This window comes from Lepidochelys kempii, chromosome 1, assembly GCF_965140265.1.
Source record: "Lepidochelys kempii isolate rLepKem1 chromosome 1, rLepKem1.hap2, whole genome shotgun sequence".
Lineage (NCBI taxonomy): Eukaryota > Metazoa > Chordata > Testudines > Cheloniidae > Lepidochelys > Lepidochelys kempii.
The window spans coordinates 61,516,521-61,535,283 of NC_133256.1; the positions used below are offsets into that span (position 1 = coordinate 61,516,521).

General features: G+C 40.5%; 1 protein-coding gene across 6 annotated transcripts in view; it reads right to left on the minus strand.

Annotated features, from left to right (window-relative positions):
• The window catches only part of DGKH (diacylglycerol kinase eta), a 277,531-nt gene that overhangs the window by 27,184 nt on the left and 231,584 nt on the right, over positions 1-18,763 (minus strand). For all 6 annotated transcript variants that reach the window (XR_012159131.1, XR_012159132.1, XM_073345657.1 and 3 more), the window contains exons 23-27: positions 15,106-15,219; positions 14,685-14,819; positions 12,807-12,973; positions 5,558-5,663; positions 3,838-3,930 (exon numbers count right to left, since the gene is read on the minus strand). Coding sequence is in view for 4 of the 6 variants with exons in the window: in XM_073345657.1 (XP_073201758.1) it covers positions 3,838-3,930; positions 5,558-5,663; positions 12,807-12,973; positions 14,685-14,819; positions 15,106-15,219 (615 nt within the window). In the remaining 2 variants the exon portion in view is untranslated. The remainder of the gene's footprint in view (positions 1-3,837; positions 3,931-5,557; positions 5,664-12,806; positions 12,974-14,684; positions 14,820-15,105; positions 15,220-18,763) is intronic.

An 18,763-nucleotide genomic window follows, 5' to 3' on the forward strand; every position in this document is an offset into this window, starting at 1 on the left:
CAGTGGCCTGGAGAAAACTTAGATAAAAAACAGCATCAGAGAAAACAAGTGTAACTTATAGTGTCAGGAAGCCCAAGGTTGCCATTACTCAAATTTTTTCATGTGATGCACAGCTCTTCTCTGGTTAGGAGGTAGAAATGGAATGGGTGGAGTAACCAGGCCATGAAGGCCTTTCCAAGATTTCAAAGTCCCTTTAATAGACTAAGCAAAGAATTAACAACTAGGACAGGGGTCAGCAACCTTTGAGAAGCAATGTGCCAAGTCTTCATTAATTCAAGGTTTCGCGTGCCAGTAATAAAATTTACATTTACAGGGATCCCCGAGGAAACCCCAGACTGGCAGCGGGCTGAGCGGGGCCGGCAGCCAGGACCCCAGCTGGGAGGGGTCCGGGTGGCTGGAACCCCAGACTAGCAGCAAGGTGAACAGAACCCCAGGCCAGCAGCGGGCTGAGTGGGGGTCAATGGCTGGGACCCTGGCTGTCAGCAAAGTGCCAGTAAAAATCGGCTCACGTGCCGCCTTTGGCACACATGCCACAGGTTGCTGACCTCTGAGCTCGGAATTCCCAAATTCTAATCCCAGCTCTCACAGTGACTCACACTGTCTCTCTGGAATGAGCAGGGGGAAAAGTAGGTATGTTGGGGTCAGAAATAGTAACTAGCCCTTTGACAGCCCACTTAATCAATTGATCTAAAAAAAAAAGAAAGATAAAAATCGTTATCCCCTTTTGCAAATAAGGAAAAAAGAGGTGTGCAAGAAGGCATCTTTGTTTTGCTGAAACCAAAAAAAATCCATACCGAATTCCACATTCAGGTTATTTTGAAAATGACCACCAAAATTAGTACAATTGCTCCCATTTGAAAATGAATGTAATATCCACTAATAATTTATTTTATACTCCTTCCATATTTTCAGTCTTCAGTATGCCATAGAGTTTTGTACTGAAATGTAGCACTGCATAGAAGTTGTAATGGAGGAAGCTGGAAATATCAGCTGAGACTTTTGGCACCAGGAAAGGGGTTAGTGGTCATTTGTGATATGGGATAAGCACAATAGCTGGATATTTCTGCTAAAAAGAGCCATCATGTTGAAATTTTAATTTGCCATCATGAGGTTTCAAGGTAAACACCCCCACTGAGATCGATGGGACCATTCACATTTCTCAGAGATACAGTTTAGGGTTGGGAGCAGACTCAAGCAGACACATGGCATCAGTTTAAACTGCCATTACATTTTCAAAATTTCAAATTTAATTTTCATAATTCAGAGGACTTGAAAGTTCATTATATTTTCTATTGAAATGAAAGCATAGATTCGAGGGCACAGTTCTGCATCGAAAGGTTGGATTCTGTGTCAAATTCTGCAGAGTTACAGAATACATGGCATCCTGGATTTGATTTCAAGAGTCCATTTGTCTGTGGCCAAGACAGTCCAGAGTGGTGCTCCTGAAGACTTTATCTGTGGGGTTGGACCTGCTGGATAGCAAAGATTTACACGGTTGTTGAAAGGGCTTTTGATCTCTAGTTCTGGAGAATTTTTTTTTTTTTTGAGATATCTTGGAAGGTAGAATTTAATTATAGGTATAGTAAAATACTTTCTTTCTTCCTGCCATTAGAGTTTGTGTATGTTAACATTTTTTTCTAGTGAGAGATCTTCTCTTGTAAGATGTTACTGTAGTGTAATGGGATTGGAAATCTTAGTTTTCCCTTGTTATGGGATTTTTTAAAGGGAATATTTTAAAGAAGTTCCTAAGATTTATGGAGAAAATACAAGAGTCACAGCAACCTTAATTTTCGCCCCCTCAGGCTGCTTGAGGTTCTCTGAGCTGCACAGTGGTGTTTGGGAGAGGTTTGGAGTGTGGGCATAGATAACAACGAAGCCTCTCTCTTTCCACTGAGGAAGACATCACTTTAGAATGTTTTCATTTTCTGGATTATTCTGTTTTTGATTTATTCTTCTCAGGGGAAGATGAAAGAAGTGGACCAGTCCAAATGGTATGTGTTTCCTCAGATGGCACCTATCTACGGTCTCACAAAGAGCCTCAGAGAATTACATTTTGGCAGTGGAAAATCAATTAATTCTGAACTTATGGTGAGAAAGTGCACTAAGGGCTTGATCCTGCTCCCACTGAAATCAATGTTGAAACTCCAGCAGAGATAAGAGAATTGACCAATTTAGTGCAAGATCTCTTCTCTGCATGTCGAACAGACCATGAAGTCTTAGAACCTCACTGTTTCTAATGGAAAGATTAGCCCAGCGAATTAGAGTCGGACTTGTCAATTAGATCTTCTTAGTAGGGAGATGAGAAGTTTGAGATGGAAGGAGCAACACTGGTGGAGACAACCCCAGCTGCCTCCTCCCCTTCCCAAAAAAGATCAACAGGCAGTACAGGCAATGATGGCATCAACTGCATGGCTGTCAGGAGCACTGGGAGCAGAAAAGGGGAGTGTGGAAGGAATGGAGAGATGAAAAGAGGTAAAAATAAGGAAGGAGCAAATTAAGAGATCTGCTTCTTTGTCAGGGGAGACGGTTAAACTGGAGTATGGTGCGTGACTGGCAGTTTAAGTAACACCAAACGTTTCAGCTGTATCCATCATCTCCATGGGTCGGCCCAACCTACATGTTGTTTCAGCACTGATGGAAGTACAAGCCAACAAGACAGTCCAAGACTAAGTTTTACTGCTGATTCACAAATGAGAGTTCTGGGTATCTCTAAAGTCAACATGCGGACTGACACAGAAGATATATTGATATCAGATAACAGCCTTGTTTAAAAAAAAATGGTTTGGCACAGATACTGTAAGAGTAAGGTTGCTCCCTCTATTGGCTGAAAAATGAGGGGTGTCAGTGTGTATGATTTCCTAATTTAATCAGGTCCTATCATCCCTTGACACATTACACCACTTTTAGTATAGCATCCCAATCATCATCTGAAGACTGTTTGACGAAATTCCTTACCCCAAACATTTTTAAATCCAAATATTGCATTCTTGCCTTCACATTAACATACAGGAATTTGAAATCTCAGCAGATTTCTTCCCCTATATTTGATAAATTTATCTAAAGAGCTTTGTTTCCTTCCTAAAGTTAAATAAAACAGAGCATGTGCCTAACATGTTAATACTTCTAGAAGTGAACTGCTGACGGAGTCTTCAGATGGCAATGACTTTTAGTCACTATGGAAATAGAGTGGATTTGTACCATTTATTTAGGATGTGAAAGGGTCTTTATCTTAATATCATGCTTTTCAGACCCAAGTCCCTCTACAGGAAAATATTCCAATCAATATCCATTTGTAATTATCACACACTTAGGGTAATTAATAAAATATTAATAAATTTTCTCCTGAATCTGAAGACTAAAGGCATGGAACAGACACAACCATTCCTACTTAGTGTATCAACTGATAGAAAAGCATGAGGAACCCTATCAAATGTACCAATTTCTAGCTGTATGTCCAGAGCACAATGTGTTATTATTGAAGAACTTTACTACTTTTAGATCCACACACAAGCAACCAAGGGAAGAGATACAATGACTTTCAATGCCAACAAAACTCTACTGGACACTCACCAATTAACAAGGGTTTAGGAAGAGAAACTAATGCCTGCCATGCTGCAGGTGAATGGAGATCTAGGAGAACAATTCATAACCCATTTCAACTCAGATAATAGGTGTAGTATAAAATCCTCTGATCCAGCCTTTTAAAGGTTCTGAGGTATAGTATTTCATTGCACTATAACCCTATGGTGCTCCTTTAGAGAAGCATGACTTACACAGTGACAAGTTACACAAGATGTTTATGAGTAAACAGATTAAACATTTATTTTATCTTCTTACCAAAGGAACCCTTCCTACTAGTAGAGATTCAGTTTCATTATGTAGTGCCTTCACATTGACAGCTATTTCAATGGCAGTATTTCTGGTAAGACTCTGGGGAATAGAAGCAGAACAGTCAAATAAGTTAAACTGTGAGCACAAGTACATTGAGTTTACAATCCCAACCTTAGGCAGTTTTTCCGAAAGGAACCAGCTTGATTCACTCTGCTTGACAAGTTTATTCTACCAGACCAAAGGGAATAAGATATAGAGCAATGTACATAGGCCAAAATCTGATCTCAGATGCATCTGTATAACTACCACTGAAGCTTGTGGGAATTTCACCTGTTTATTTAGGGGCAGAACAGACTGTATTAGTTTATGTAAGCATCCAGAATGGAATGGCGGGGGGAAATGTACTGTATCTTTGCTGGCTGGTTTTCACCTGACTCGGTTTACTGAGGTCTCAGATGTACTAGAGCACCAAGTGACAAGCCGCATGTTCTTTATGACTGGTTAAGGGCCACTAGAGAAACTCTGGGCCTTTTATTAACAAGGATTGTTAATGAGGGTTGTTCACATCACCCTTGAGGGAGGCAAGCTGCCACACTTTAACAAGCAGTGGTTAGCCTGCATAGTTACTATGGTGATGAGGGCTTAAATAGATTAGGTTAGGTTAGACAAAATTAGACTGACAAACTCATGTCCATGAAATCAGATTAGTGCACAGATCTTGCAAAAGCTCAAATTGTGGGGGTTGGGCTAGGAGAGAAGGAGCTCAGTTCTGCTCCTGCTGAAATTCTCCCATTAGCACCATGTCCTCCATTAAGGTGTGTGTGCGCATCTGTGTGAGTGTGCCCACGTGACTGTACTTGGGTGTAGTTCTTTGTCCATCTCCCAACACTCCGAGTCATGCCCTTAATGCGATGCTCTGCCTTGTCCCTGTATCTTCCTTTGCCCCGTTCACACACACCCCTATTTCCAATATACGTAATGTCCCACATTAGGTCCAGTCGCCACAAAAGGGAATGTTTTTCTACCCAGCAGTACCTTCCTCCTCCCCAGTAGGAGCTGTCAAGTACCCTCTACCTCAGGGGGTCAGCAACCTTTGAGAAGTGGCGTGCCAAGTCTTATTAATTTAAGGTTCCGCGTTCCAGTAATAAATTTTACATTTACAGGGGGCCCCCCCCCGACAGAACCCCAGACTGGCAGCCCACTGAGCCGCTCAGCCCGTTGCCAGTCTGGGGTTCCGTCCACTGGCCACTAGAAATCAGCTTGCGTGCCGCAGGTTGCCAACCCCTGCTCTACCTCTTCCAATGTGCTCCAGGTCTGCGGGGAAGGGAGTCTTTCTCCCCCTTCCTCTTCCCTTTGGTTGCCCCTGCTGGTGCTGCCTCGGCCTTTCAAACTCACTGCAGTAGAGTCTCAGCAGAGCCCATCAGCTATTAAGTGGCCCAACAAGCGTAAGAAGGGAGCGCTGAGGCTGCTGCTGCAGGGGCAGGAGAAAAGGCATTGCTGGTTTCCTCCCCATCCCATTGGGTGGTTGTGCCTATGTCACACTCTTAAAGTTAAGCACGTTTGCAGGATCAGGAGCCTTGCATATCAATAACCTCAGCAGTTAACATATTAGCCATTGGAAAATGGTGACTGGGACTATAGGACTACTCCGGTGTCTCCAGAAACACTTCTGCACACAGGGGCTACAGTTGATTTATAATTAAATAAGGCTCTGTTGTTCCTTTACCTCAGGAAACCTTGGATTGGCTTTATTTAATGCATGTGAACACGCATTGACAGCATGAGCCAGCTCCTGTTCCAACAGGTTGTGTATTTTTGCGGCTTCACAGATTCTACAAAAATATGAAAAACAGGAAAGGTACTTTGCCACTTTCTTTTACATCCAGTTAAAATGTGATTGAAATTAAAAAACATTGGCGGATGGAAAAGAAATATTTCACAGAACATTTACACAAGCTGTACCAGCTGTACTAAGCATATTGCTTTGTATCTAAAGCTTAAATATAAGTATCACCTTAGACAACAAATAACTTTTCTCTCTTGTCTAAATGACATTCTTAAGACAGAAGATCTGCTCTGATATGAGGGCTTGAGGAACGTTTATTGTCTTAACTGGCATGTCATCCGACCAGCAATGGGTACATATAGATTATACTGATTAAACCAGGAATATTCATTCACATAATTCATACTGGAAACACATTCTGAAGAGAATTATTATGGTGGTGTCATGTGACAGTCTGTATACCCTGTTAGTGATGCGTAATAATACATGCAACATAAAACTGAACTTGACCACTTGTGATCATTAAAATTCTAGTGCAACTTACAATCTAAGTACAATTTTTTACAACAGTAAAGGTATTAACCTGTGACCTGGCTACATTTCATTTTGGATAATTATATTTCATTATGCCTACATAAATTCCCCCTTTCTGCCTACCTGAATCATCCCTGCAATTTAAACTGAATATGCTGTTCTATAATTCCTGTCCTAAACTTGTTCAGTTAAACAGTTGCAGTGTCTGGTGCATGAAATGATTTCTATATTATAGCATTTGTGACAGTGAGCACCATAATACAGTCCACTGTAAACTGGTATTTTCACTTGTTCATAATGGTCTCAAAAACATTTTTTAAACTGAAAATATCTATGTTTGTCTCTGCCCAAAGGTGAGTGTTTAAAAAACATATACAAGACTGGTTCGGCGATTTTTCAGGTTGAGATTGATGGGTTGACAGGAGGGAGGGTAAAAATTCCACACACACCTGTTGCAACTGAAATTTTGCGCTCACACAACTCAGATGGCGCTAGTTAGAAACATCAAATGTGGTGCTATCCTAGACATTGCTGAGCCAGGAAAAGCAATCCAAGTTTGAAGACAATCCCTGTTCTAAAATTATGAAGGTCTGAAAACGGTGTGTGTGTCTGCATGTGTGTGATAAAACATTTTTTATTTAAAATATAAGACCACCAAAAAGCTGATCTGTGTTAGTATTTTGAGAGGGTGCTGGAATATTTTAGCATGAAGGTGTCCTTAAGTTGCTGGAGGCTGTCTGATTTAGGACCACAGCTCTAAAAGGATTTAGCATGATGCAGCGGACAAAGTAAGGAGGACAAGGACTCTATTCCCAGCTCCATCACTTGACTCAGAGTGTGCCCTTGTGCAAGTCACTTATTTTTCTGTACCTCAGTTTCCAACTGAAAAATGGAGAGGATGCTGCTCATCTTTGTAAAGCATATGGTGATTTACAGTTGAACAGTGCTTTACAACTGCCACATATTTTCACAAAGTTATTTTGTGCTTCCTATCAGCAGCAGCAAAATGGTGGCTCTAAGACCGAGATGTCAGGTCTTCAGACTGCTTCTCCAAGCAGCAGCCTAGCTCCCAGCAAATGGAGAGAAGGGTGGGGCCACCATCATCACATTGTATGCCAGGGAAGGAATAATGATGAAGCTGCAGGGACATTGCCTGACATCTGTCCTCAGTGCACATTGTGGGGAACAGAGGGGAGTATGAAGAAGGGACTGGAAACACAGGGGTCTGTCTGTGGGGAGTCATGTGCTGAACTCAGAGATATTCTCTACACCTTTCTAGGCAAGAGTTCTTCCTACAACACAGAAAGCCAGTGAAAATGCAGGAGGGGTACGACAAGGCTGAAGCAGTGAAAACAGCCAGTGAAAGGTAATGAAATAAGAACAAGAATTTCTGCTACAAGCTGGTGGCTCAGCAGTGGGAAATGAAAGAAGAGAAAGAAAGAAAGACCTGGGTGTATTTGTCAATCAGACATGACTAGGAGCCAGCAAAGTGATGTAGACATAAAAAAGGCAAATGCTATCTAGGATGATTCAGATGAGGTATTTCTAGTAGAGATAGGGAATTATTAAGGCTATCGTATAAGGCACTTCTAAGACTTCATTTGGAATATAGTGTACAATTCTGATCATCCATGCTCAAGAAAGATAAATTGAAACTGGAACAGGAGCAGCACAGAGCTACTTGGTTGATCAGGGGAATAGAAAGCCTAATTAAGAGAGGAGACTAAAAGAGCATAGCTTGTTTGGTCTAGCAAAATGAAGGCTGAGGGGGGATATGACTGCTCCTTATAAATACATCAGTAGGGTAAACACCAGGGAGGAAGAAGAGCTATTTAAACTAAGGGAGAACATTGGCACAAGAACAAATGGGCCATGAATAAATTTAGGCTGGAAATTAGAAGAAGGTTTCTAACCAACAAAGAAGTGAAGTTTTAAGATGGAGCTTGATAAATTTATGGATGAGATTGTATGATGGCATGCTGTGATAGCAAGGGACTGGACTTGATTACCTAGGAGATCCCTTCCAATCTGTGTTCCATGTTTCTCTGAAACATTCAGTAAACTGACTTAAAAATGAGTGAGTGGCTTTGCTTGCAGTACATGCAAAACAAATACTTTTATAAAAACAAACATTTGCTTCTTTGAAAGCATAGGGCCTTTATTTAAAAAAAAAGCATAAGGAATTCTTAGTGGGCCTTTTTGCTGTTTTTCAAGGGGTGTCTCATGTAAAAATAAAAGAGCTTTGCAAGTTGCCTGGAAAAAGATGAGTGGTGATTTGGGGGATTAAAATGTTTTATAAGCTTTGCTGGTGGCTTTTAAAAATGTTTGTGACTCAATAAAAACATACTTTTCTTTGAAAAAGTGGGGTACTTCTGTGAAAACTGAATTTTCACCTTCTTAAATTTTTTTTGCATTTTAGGGGGAAACGGTTTCTGGGGTGAGTGGGAGAGCAGAATCAGTTCCGGGTAGGCATATCCCTAACAGCCAAAAATAATTTTTTGGATGCATTACTCAAGATTTGGAAAATATTGAAACCAACAGAATTTGAACTCCAAACTGACATTACCACACTTCTAAATAAAGTGTGGCTCTTGTGTACCTTGGTTGATGTAGAATGATTCAATGGATGGAATTCCTCTGCCACATAGAGGAAATGATTTGGAGCGCGACACTGAGGGCTTGTCTACTTGGGGACACTCAGAACGTTAATCTTAATTAACTTTTAATGTGGATTAGTTAAACCACATTAAATCCATGTGGATGCTCTTACTAAAGTGTCCTTAATTCAATTTAGCTTAATTCACTTCCAAAGTGAATTACACAGAACCAAATTAAGGCCACTTTCATTTTGAATAAGAGCATCCACACCATGTTTTAATACAGTTTAACTAATTTACTTTAAATTCACACCTTTAGTTAATTCAGATAAATTTTCCTCAGTGGCCCCAAGGAGACGAGCCCTGAGAAGGCAAAAGAATTGGATGCATCATTTGAATTCCTGAGACAAGAAAGCAAAAAGGGATTAGTTTGTGTTTGATTATGAATAGAAGGATGGGAAAGCGTATGAGCCAAAATTTAAATTCAAAGTGGATTTCTTTAGTATGTCGCTGGATACAACACTGGTTTCATACAGCTTGGAGTTTTCAAATTAATAGCTGAAACAAATCATTCCAGCTTGTAACTGATTTGGAACTTTATGCTGATTTGGAATGGGGAAAGGAACAGCAAAGCCTTGCTGAAATGATACAAACCACTAGAAATTCTTCACTGTTCTTGCGAAGAAAAGATTTCAGCAGATTAAGCCCTGGTCTACGCTGGGGGGTGGGGTGGGGGAATCTATCTAAATTACGCAACTTCAGCTACGTGAATAATGTAGCTGAAGTCGACGTACTTAGATCAACTTACTGTGGTGTCTCCACCACGGTGAGTCTACTCTGCCTGCACCTCTTGCGGCGCTGGAGTACAGGAGTCGATGGGAGAGTGCTCGGGAGTCGATTTATCGCATCTAGACTAGACGGGATAAATCAATCCCTGCTGGATCGATCGCTGCCCGCGGATCCGGTGGGTAGTGAAGACATACACTTAGCCACAGATGAGCCCCTAAAGGGCAAAACTTCAACTGATCAACAGTCAAGAGACCCTTGGGACTTGTAGCAGAATGTGAACTCTCATAACAATGAATATGTAAACAAAAAGGTAAGAAGGGTCTATCGGACAATTAGACTTGCTTAGACTTTGTTCCTGCAAATATTTAATTGTTCAGTAGTTTAAGAGTTAAGACTGTGCTTATGTTAAAAAATTGTTTATAAAAGCAGAAACTGTGCTTTGCATTTTCATTAATGCAAATAATTGGGTGATTGGGGAACACAAAATTTTTTGTGTTGGGGTAAGGAATAGGAGTCATTAGAGATAAAAGTTTGGCAGATGGAAGGATGGAGGAAAAGCCTGAGAAAAAATGTTAAGGATTGAACACCCATGTCTAAGGTTAAGGATTGAACACATGAGGAGCCGCAAGATATCAGAGATTAAAACCCTTTGTATTTTATGCACAGAACTGTTCATAGATTCAGAGATCACACTAAGAGGCTGTTACTGGCTCAGGATTGAATTCTTTCCCAGGACAGGCATAATTTCGGGGGGAAATTCCACATCTGAGGGGAGAAGGAAGAAACTTTTCTGCGGCTTGTGGATTTTCTTTTAAATCGTGGATTTTTTAAGACGAGGTGGTTATTTGCATGTGTTTAATGTATTGTTCTGTTTATCACATGGATGTCACCTCCACGTATGCACTGTATGTGTTTATTTTTATACATTTCTCACATGCACAGTTAGGATGTGTTTTGGGTTTAAATGTAACATTTTGGTGACCTCCAATTCAATCCAGTAACAATAGTATATTTTTAACTTTAATGTATCACTTATTCTTAGGGCTGTCAATTAATCGCAGTTAACTCATGAGATTAACTAAAAAAAGTAATCACGGTTAAAAAAATTAATTGTGATTAATCGCACTTATAACAATAGAAAACCAATTGAAATTTTGAAATTTATTAAATATTTTTAAATAATTGAAATTTATTAAATATTTTTGGATGTTTTTCACATTTTCAATATTGATTTCAATTATAACACAGAATACAAGGTGCACAGTTCTCACTTTATATTAATATTTGTTATTACAAATATATGCACTGAAAAAAGGATAAACAAAAGAAATAGTATTTTTCAATTCACTTCATACAAGTGCGGAAGTGCAGTCTCTTTATCGTGAAAGTGTAACTTATAATTGCAGATTTTTTTTTTGGTTACATAACTGCACTTAAAAACAAAACAGTGTAAAACTTTAGAGCCTACAAGTCCACTCAGTCCTACTTAAAAAGAAAAGGAGTACTTGTGGCACCTTAGAGACTAACCAATTTATTTGAGCGTAAGCTTTCGTGAGCGACAGCTCACTTCATCGGATGCATACTGTGGAAAATACGCTGTAGCTCACGAAAGCTAATGTTCAAATAAATTGGTTAGTCTCTAAGGTGCCACAAGTACTCCTTTTCTTTTTGCGAATACAGACTAACACGGCTGTTACTCTGAAACCTGTCAGTCCTACTTCTTATTCTGCCAATCTCTAAGACAAACAAGTTTGTTTACATTGACGGGAGATACTGCTGCCTGCTTCTTATTTACAATGTCACCTGAAAGTGAGAACAGGCATTTGCATGGCACTTTTGTAGTCGATGTTGCAAGGTATTTACATGCCACATATGTCGTTTGCCCCTTCCATGCTTCGGCCACCATTCCAGAGGACATGCTTCCATGTGATGATGCTTGTTAAAAATAACAATGAAATGTGTGACTGTACTCCTTGAGGGGAGAACTGTATGTCTCCTGCTCGGTTTTACCTGCATTCTGCATATATTTCATGTTATAGCAATCTCGGATGATGACCTAGCACATGTTCGTTTTAAGAACACTTTCACAGCAGGTTTGACAAAACGCAAAAAAGGTACCGATGTGAGATTTCTAAAAATAGCTATAGCACTCAACCCAAGGTTTAAGAATCTGAAGTGCATCTAAAATCTGAGAGGGACAAGGTGTGGAGCATGCTTTTAGAAGTCTTAAAAGAGCAACGCTATGATGCGGAATCTACAGAACTCAAACCACCAAAAAAGAAAATCAACCATCACTTGTTACCTCTCTCTCATTAATTTTAACACAGTTACCCACTAGATAACTATTGGGTTTGTATATTAAAGCTATGTTCTTATGATGTCATCTAGTCCAAAGAAAGAAAAGAGATGAGTACCACTTTTTATTGTACTTTCTATCTCTGAGAAATGGTACAGCTATGAGTTTAAAACAGTGATATTTGAAGAAGAAGTTATATGGCTAAACCTACTTTGATTATCAGAAAATAAAATAAGTGTGTATTGTTTTATGTATGCAACAGGCCCAAATTAACAATTTTTGGTCAAAATTGTTTTTTGACGTAAAATTATATTTTCGACTACACTAGTATTTTTCTGAAACGTGTCTGCTTTCTGCAAAACTGCTGAGTTTTCATCAAAAACTCTCTGGACAAACACTGAAAACATTCAGTTTTTGGCAGAAAATGTTTGATTTATCAACACAAAGTCAAAAATTTTCATGGGAGAAAACAATATTTGCTGATCTGCTATAGCAGTGGTTCTCAAAGATGGTCCGCCACTTGTTCAGGGAAAGCCCCTGGCGGGCCGGGCTCGTTTGTTTACCGGCCGCGTCTGCAGGTTCAGCCGATCACGGCTCCCACTGGCTGCGATTTGCCGCTCCAGGCCAATGGGGGCTGCGGGAAGGGCGGCCAGCACATCCCTTGGCCCGCATCACTTTCCACAGGCCCCACTGGCCTGGAGCGGCGAACTTCAGCCAGTGGGAGGCGCGATAGGCCGAACCTGCGGACGCAGCAGGTAAACAAAGCGGCCCGGCCCACCAGAGGCTCTCTCTGAACAAGCGGCAGACCGGCTTTGAAAACCACTGTGCTATACTATATAAAATAGACTTTTAAAAATACTGATACTGTGATAATAAATCTTCAGTCAGAATATAGAAATACCCTCAGTTTTATAAATAATTTTACCGTGGGGAGTATGCTACTATTCCATTAAACCCATTTGTTCTACTGTACCTGGTAATAAGTTCTTCTGCGGCTTGTGAACACAGCTGGATCTGTGCAACTTCTTCTTCCGTAGCCAACTCAACAGCCTGTTGAGGGTACAAGTGAGATCGGAGGACAGGTTTGCAGGAATCATACTTCTGTTTGTCTTCCCAAGACTTTAGGGTATTTTCAAAAGCCTGATGAAAATGGTATGCTACATTAGCTGACAGTACTTGCAGTTTTTTAATTAAGCTTATTAGGCACACAGATTGGTACATCATTTTACATAAATATTACAAATACTCCACAATGTAAATGGTGTTTGAAATTACTTTAAAACTAAAGTACTTTAAAACTAAATTCAAAGAACAACAGTTACTTCTGTGAGTAACCTCTCTCTCCCTGTCCTCTGTAAAATATGCTGTTAGTTAGAGACACATTTACATGAACACATTACTGTAGGCATACTTTGTCAGGACAAGATGTTCTGAACCTTCTGCTGAGCACAGTGGGAATCTAACAGTCATGCAGAGTCCAAACATGAAAACAAGGAAAAAAAAATGCCCTAACAAACTTTCTTTAAACAACAAAACAGCTACCATAACACAAGCCATGATGCAGGGAGAGGACTGAATTTAGCATCCACTCAGGCCAACGGACTGAGGAACTATGGGGAAGTTGAGAGTGTTTACCCCGGGGAGGGCAAACTACGTCCTACGGGCTGGATTCAGCCCGTCAGGGCTTTCAATCCGTCCTGCAGGATTGCTAGCCCTGTGGCGCAGCGGGACTAAGGCAGGCTCCCTGCCTGCCCTAGCCCTGCGTGGCTCCCGGAAGTGGCCGCACCATGTCCCTGCAGCCCCTGGGGGGTGGGGAGGAGGGTGGGAGGTCTCCATGTGCTGCCCTTGCCTGCAGGCACCGCCCCCCGCAGCTCCCATTGGCCGGGAATGGGGAACCGTGGCCAATGGGAGCTTCAGGGTTGGTACCTATAGGCGAGGGCAGCACACAGCAGAGCCGCCTACCCCACCCCACGAGCCACTGCCGGACATGCTGGCCACTTCCAGGAGTGGAGTGGGGCCAGGGCAGACAGGGAGCTTGCCTTAGCCCCACTGCGTGCTTCTGCCACCCCGGAGCCGCTCGAGGTAAACGGTGCTGGGCCAGAGCCTGCACCCTGAAACCTTCCTGCACCCTGCACCCCAACCCCCTGCCTGAGACCCCTCCCACACTCCGCACCCCCTCCTGCACCCAACCCCCTGCCTGAGACCCCTGCTGCACCCCGCACTGCCTCCTACACCTCAAACCCCTTCCCAGTCCTACATTCAGGGCCCTACATACAATTTCCCCACGCAGATGTGGCCCCTGAGCCAGAAAGTTTGCCCACCTCTGGTTTACACCCTTGATTCTAGAGTGCTAGAATAGCGCACATGCCCCCAAGAGGCGAACTGGTTTGAAATAGGTTCTGTTACTATTTGGCAGGGCATGCAATCTTGCTGTGGCAGTCATGAAGGAGGCACGTTGTATACCTTACTACGTACGTAATTGCAACTAAAACTTCCAATTTAAAACTTCAACTCCAACTCCAACTAAAACTTCCATGATAAAGTACAAAGCTAGTGTCTGAAAGAGAAAGTACATTATAGTCACTAATTCTCTTTTATGTTTATACAAAAGTATACATAGTACTACAGGCAAAGACAGATAATCAGAACGTTTCCTCCTGGAAGTTTGAGGATTTCATCTTATCAAAAAAAGATGAGAGTTAAGCTATTTGTGTACAAGAACATATCTGTACCAACCTTTTATTTATTATTTCATAAGCTATTTTCTCTTTTTATAACTGAACCAAGTTGTTATAATAATGGCACTAATGAAGCATCCCATATAAAAGATAAAATGCTTTCTGTAACTTACTCTGTCTCGTGTTAGCATCTGAGCTCTGTTTTTATGCACAATTTTAATAACTCCTGGAGGCTGGATCCATGCCTCTCCGTCTACTTGCACTGGAACCCCTTCATCTCCAAGTATGGTGATCTTTACTGACCGACACTGAAAGAGAGTAAACATGTTATTTCACAGAGTAATATATTAATGAAATTGACAGTCCACCTGCATTAGACTGGTTGTTAGGAGCTGTGGCTTCTATCCAGGTTTGTCTTGAGGGTGAAACACTGTTGTATTTCATTAATCATTTATGATGACTTGTTACCCGTTACAATTAAAACAAAGTCAACATTTTATTAATGTATAATGCAGTAGTTGTCTAGACTACCTCTTTTCTCTGCAGCCTCCCAGCATGCCAGCTATCTTGGTTGCTTTCCAACAAGACACATACCTGAGCTATTCTGTGGTGCTGCAATTTGATGACTCTTGAAACTGCCATCTGCATGCTGCCAAATACCGCAACAACTTCTAAGATTTTGTCATCAAATGATGGTGCTCCAAATATCTGAGAGGAAAAGAAAATATCAATATTAGACTCTAAACTCTTACTGCAATCTACACAGTGCAGGGATTCTGTCTCCTTTTGTGTCTGATGCAATTCCAAACACACGTTAGGTATTTAAATAGTAGAACTAATGTATTTGAAAAATAAAATTCTAGATTCAAGTATATATAAATTATACCATCACTTGAACACAGCAAAGGACTGTCATAACAAGGGTGATTATAATGGCCACAGTATATTATCCATATATAGGGTTGGTGGCAGGTTTAAATGCACAGGTTTTAAATGGCAGGTTTAAATGAAGTGTTAGTCAACTGAAGATTAATGTGGCAAACATTACTACGCTAATCTTCACCTGGTCAATATTTCTGAAGTCCAAGAGTAATTAAGAAGGACATTTATTTACTTTAACAGAGCTCAAAAGTGTTTATCTTTCTTTGTCCAGAATTCTCTTTAGACCATCTTCAAAATCTATACGAGTAAATGAAGTGTCAATGCCACTTCATTTAATGCTGAAGAAGAATCTCATTTTATAGCATAAAATTCACCTGTTTTAATAATGAAAACTTTACTTGAACATTCTGTTTTTGTATCAGAATAATGCCCCAATCCAGCATGTATTTAAGTACGTGTCCGTTGACTTCAATTGGACTAATCACAGAGCATAAAAGTTAAGCACATGAGTAAGCGTTTGCAGGACCAGGACCTAACATTGAAAGCAGATTTTGTAAGTTAGCTTGGCAGTTCCCTAAAATAAAGTCTCTCTCTCTCTAGGATATTATATGACCCTCATCATCAAGAGCATGCAAATGTCTTACACGAAATAGAACAAAAAGATTATTCTTTCCCAGGTGCTTCTCCTTCCTTTTCTATTTCAAGTAACTTTTGATATATCCAGCTTCAGCTTATTTGCCTTTAAGAAAAAAATGAAAGCATTTCTTTCATCCCTGAAATTATTCTTTAAAAAGCAGAGATGAAATGATTATGCTGTTTCAAAGCATGGAACAATTATCTATGATGGTTTAACTTTTCTTCTCTATGATTCAGACCAGCCTACCACTTTTTAAAAGAAAAATTCAGATATTAAATACGATGAATTAACTGAAGAAACAATCTTTTGGAGATACTGAATAATTTAATGTGATACTTTGTTTATGTTTTTTAACACTTACTAATTTGGTGAATTTTTTGGATTCCTCTTTAACTGGATGAGTCTGTCTTGTTTCTGTTTTTTCCCTTTTAAATTTAAATTGATAGGTGGTGACTAGATAAATTGTCCATTGCTTATCCAACTGAAGATCAGTGCGAACTTGTACAAAAGTTCCAAACTGGATCATAGAATGACAGGGTTGGAAGGGACCTCAGGAGGTCATCTAGTCCAATCCCCTGCTCAAAGCAGGACCAATCCTCAACTAAATCATCCCAGCCAGGCTTTGTCAAGCCTGACTTTAGAAACCTCTAAGGAAGGAGATTCCACCACCTCCCTAGGTAACCCATTCCAGTGTTTCACCACCCTCCTAGTGAAAAAGTTTTTCCTAATATCCAACCTAAAACTCCCCCACTGCAACTTGAGACCACTACTTCTCGTTCTATCATCTGCTACCACTGAGAACAGTCTATATCCATCATCTTTGGAACCCCCTTTTAGGTAGTTGAAAGCAGCTGTCAAATCCAGGATACAGGCTGCTAGGTGTTTCCGGCTTGTCTTGTGAGATTTGTAGGCATTGTATTGGTTGTTTATGTTGTTTTACTCCATACGTTCTTTTTGTTGATGAAAAGCTGATAGGGCCAAAAGTACAGTTTGTTAAAACCTCTACAGCGCAGTTAATCTAATGATCTGCCAGAAATGTACCAAGGCATGATGTCTCATTAATAATTATTGACTCACTGAGTCATGCAAAGAGAGATGTTCCCTTCTTTACTTACATAATGGCAAATACCCATGAAAATGTTGGGTATTCAATTCTGTGCTTGCATGCCTTTTTAGTCTCCTTCTTAGCATAAGCACAACATGCCTCAGGTAGCACATGACCAGAACTCATCACTGAATGTGGTCTGCTGGTTGGATCATTAGGTTCCCAAGCTTGGGCCTGGTACTGAAGGGGAGTGTGACATAAACACTGATCTAAGCCCCAGGCCTTCTTAGTGACATTCCACAAAATGGCATCCTCCATGCAGTGTCACCTGACTTTTTGGACCATATTTGAATTCTGAGGCATTCAATGCCTGCATAGTGTAACACAGATGGCATGCCCCTGCATTTAGAAGGTTTAAACTTTGCTTGTAACCAGTGGATCTGAAATTACTCCAGGATACCACTTTTCCATCCTCCCAGGGACTGGATTACAGCCTACTCACAAGTTGGGATGAATTCCATTCCCCTTGCTTGCTTACAAAAGCCCATTTAGCTTGTGTTTTATCTTTAGTGCAGGGATGGGTGTTGTTATATTCTGGTTTCTCTGCATGTATAATTTACTTGCATAGAATTTCTGTGCATGCTTTTTTTCAACAACAAAAAAGAAATAACAGTCTTCTAAGAAATCAAATTCAAAGATTAGCATATCCCCTTTTTCCCCCTGGGTTCTATTTCTAATCTCCCTGTTCTTTCCAAACTAACAAACTCCCTGGGATAACTCCGCATATACAAAATTCAGTAAGAGTGTTGTGGCAAACCCCGCCAGGCTCACTGAGCAATATTTTAGGAATAGACATTGCTGTCAAGATGATGACTTTCTTCTGTCCAGATAAGCAGAACCAGCAACCTCTCAAAGACTACAACTAGTATTGCTCTGTTGATCAGTCACCTGAGACAGCACGAAGAGCAGTGAGTTGTGCACCTAACCTCCCACAGAATAAATGTCACCTTTTTGACGTTTGATTATGAGTAGCAAAAATATTGCTCCCAAACATACATGTGTGTTGCATACAAATATGATTGCTAGAACAGTTTCCTCTCTTTCTCGACCCTCTGGGGATAAAAGCAGAAATTCCCGAACGTAACCTAGATGAATGTTAGGGAAACTTCCATGCTGCAAATGTGAATATGGAGGCCACCAAAATGCTTGATATCTTCACTCAAATGCAGCTTGAGCTGACTGCCATGCTCAAAAGACATGTAGTATGAATAGGAAAAAGACTCCAAAGAATATGAAATAATGTTTTTGATGAAGAAGGGTGGGGGAAAAGGGTGTGGGATTGTGAACAGTAAGAAAGTTAAGCACTTCAGGGAAAATGTAAGGGATAGTCTATGTTAAAACACAATCTTACTAATAAATCTAATTTTACATGATAATTAAATGTACAAAACCATGTCAAAGCAATGCTGTGATTCAGACTTCACACACACTAAATCAGGAAATTAAAAATTATGGTAATCCCACAGCAATCATACTAGATCTTTTGTGCATAAAGTACACTTCAACAGTAAGAATCCCATCTGGCATACCCTCAAAGCAGTGAAACAGTAGCGTATGTAGTGAAGTGTCTGTGCAGTATAAGGTCTGTCAAGAAAAAAAAAGGACCATTTTGGATCAGTCCATAAGCT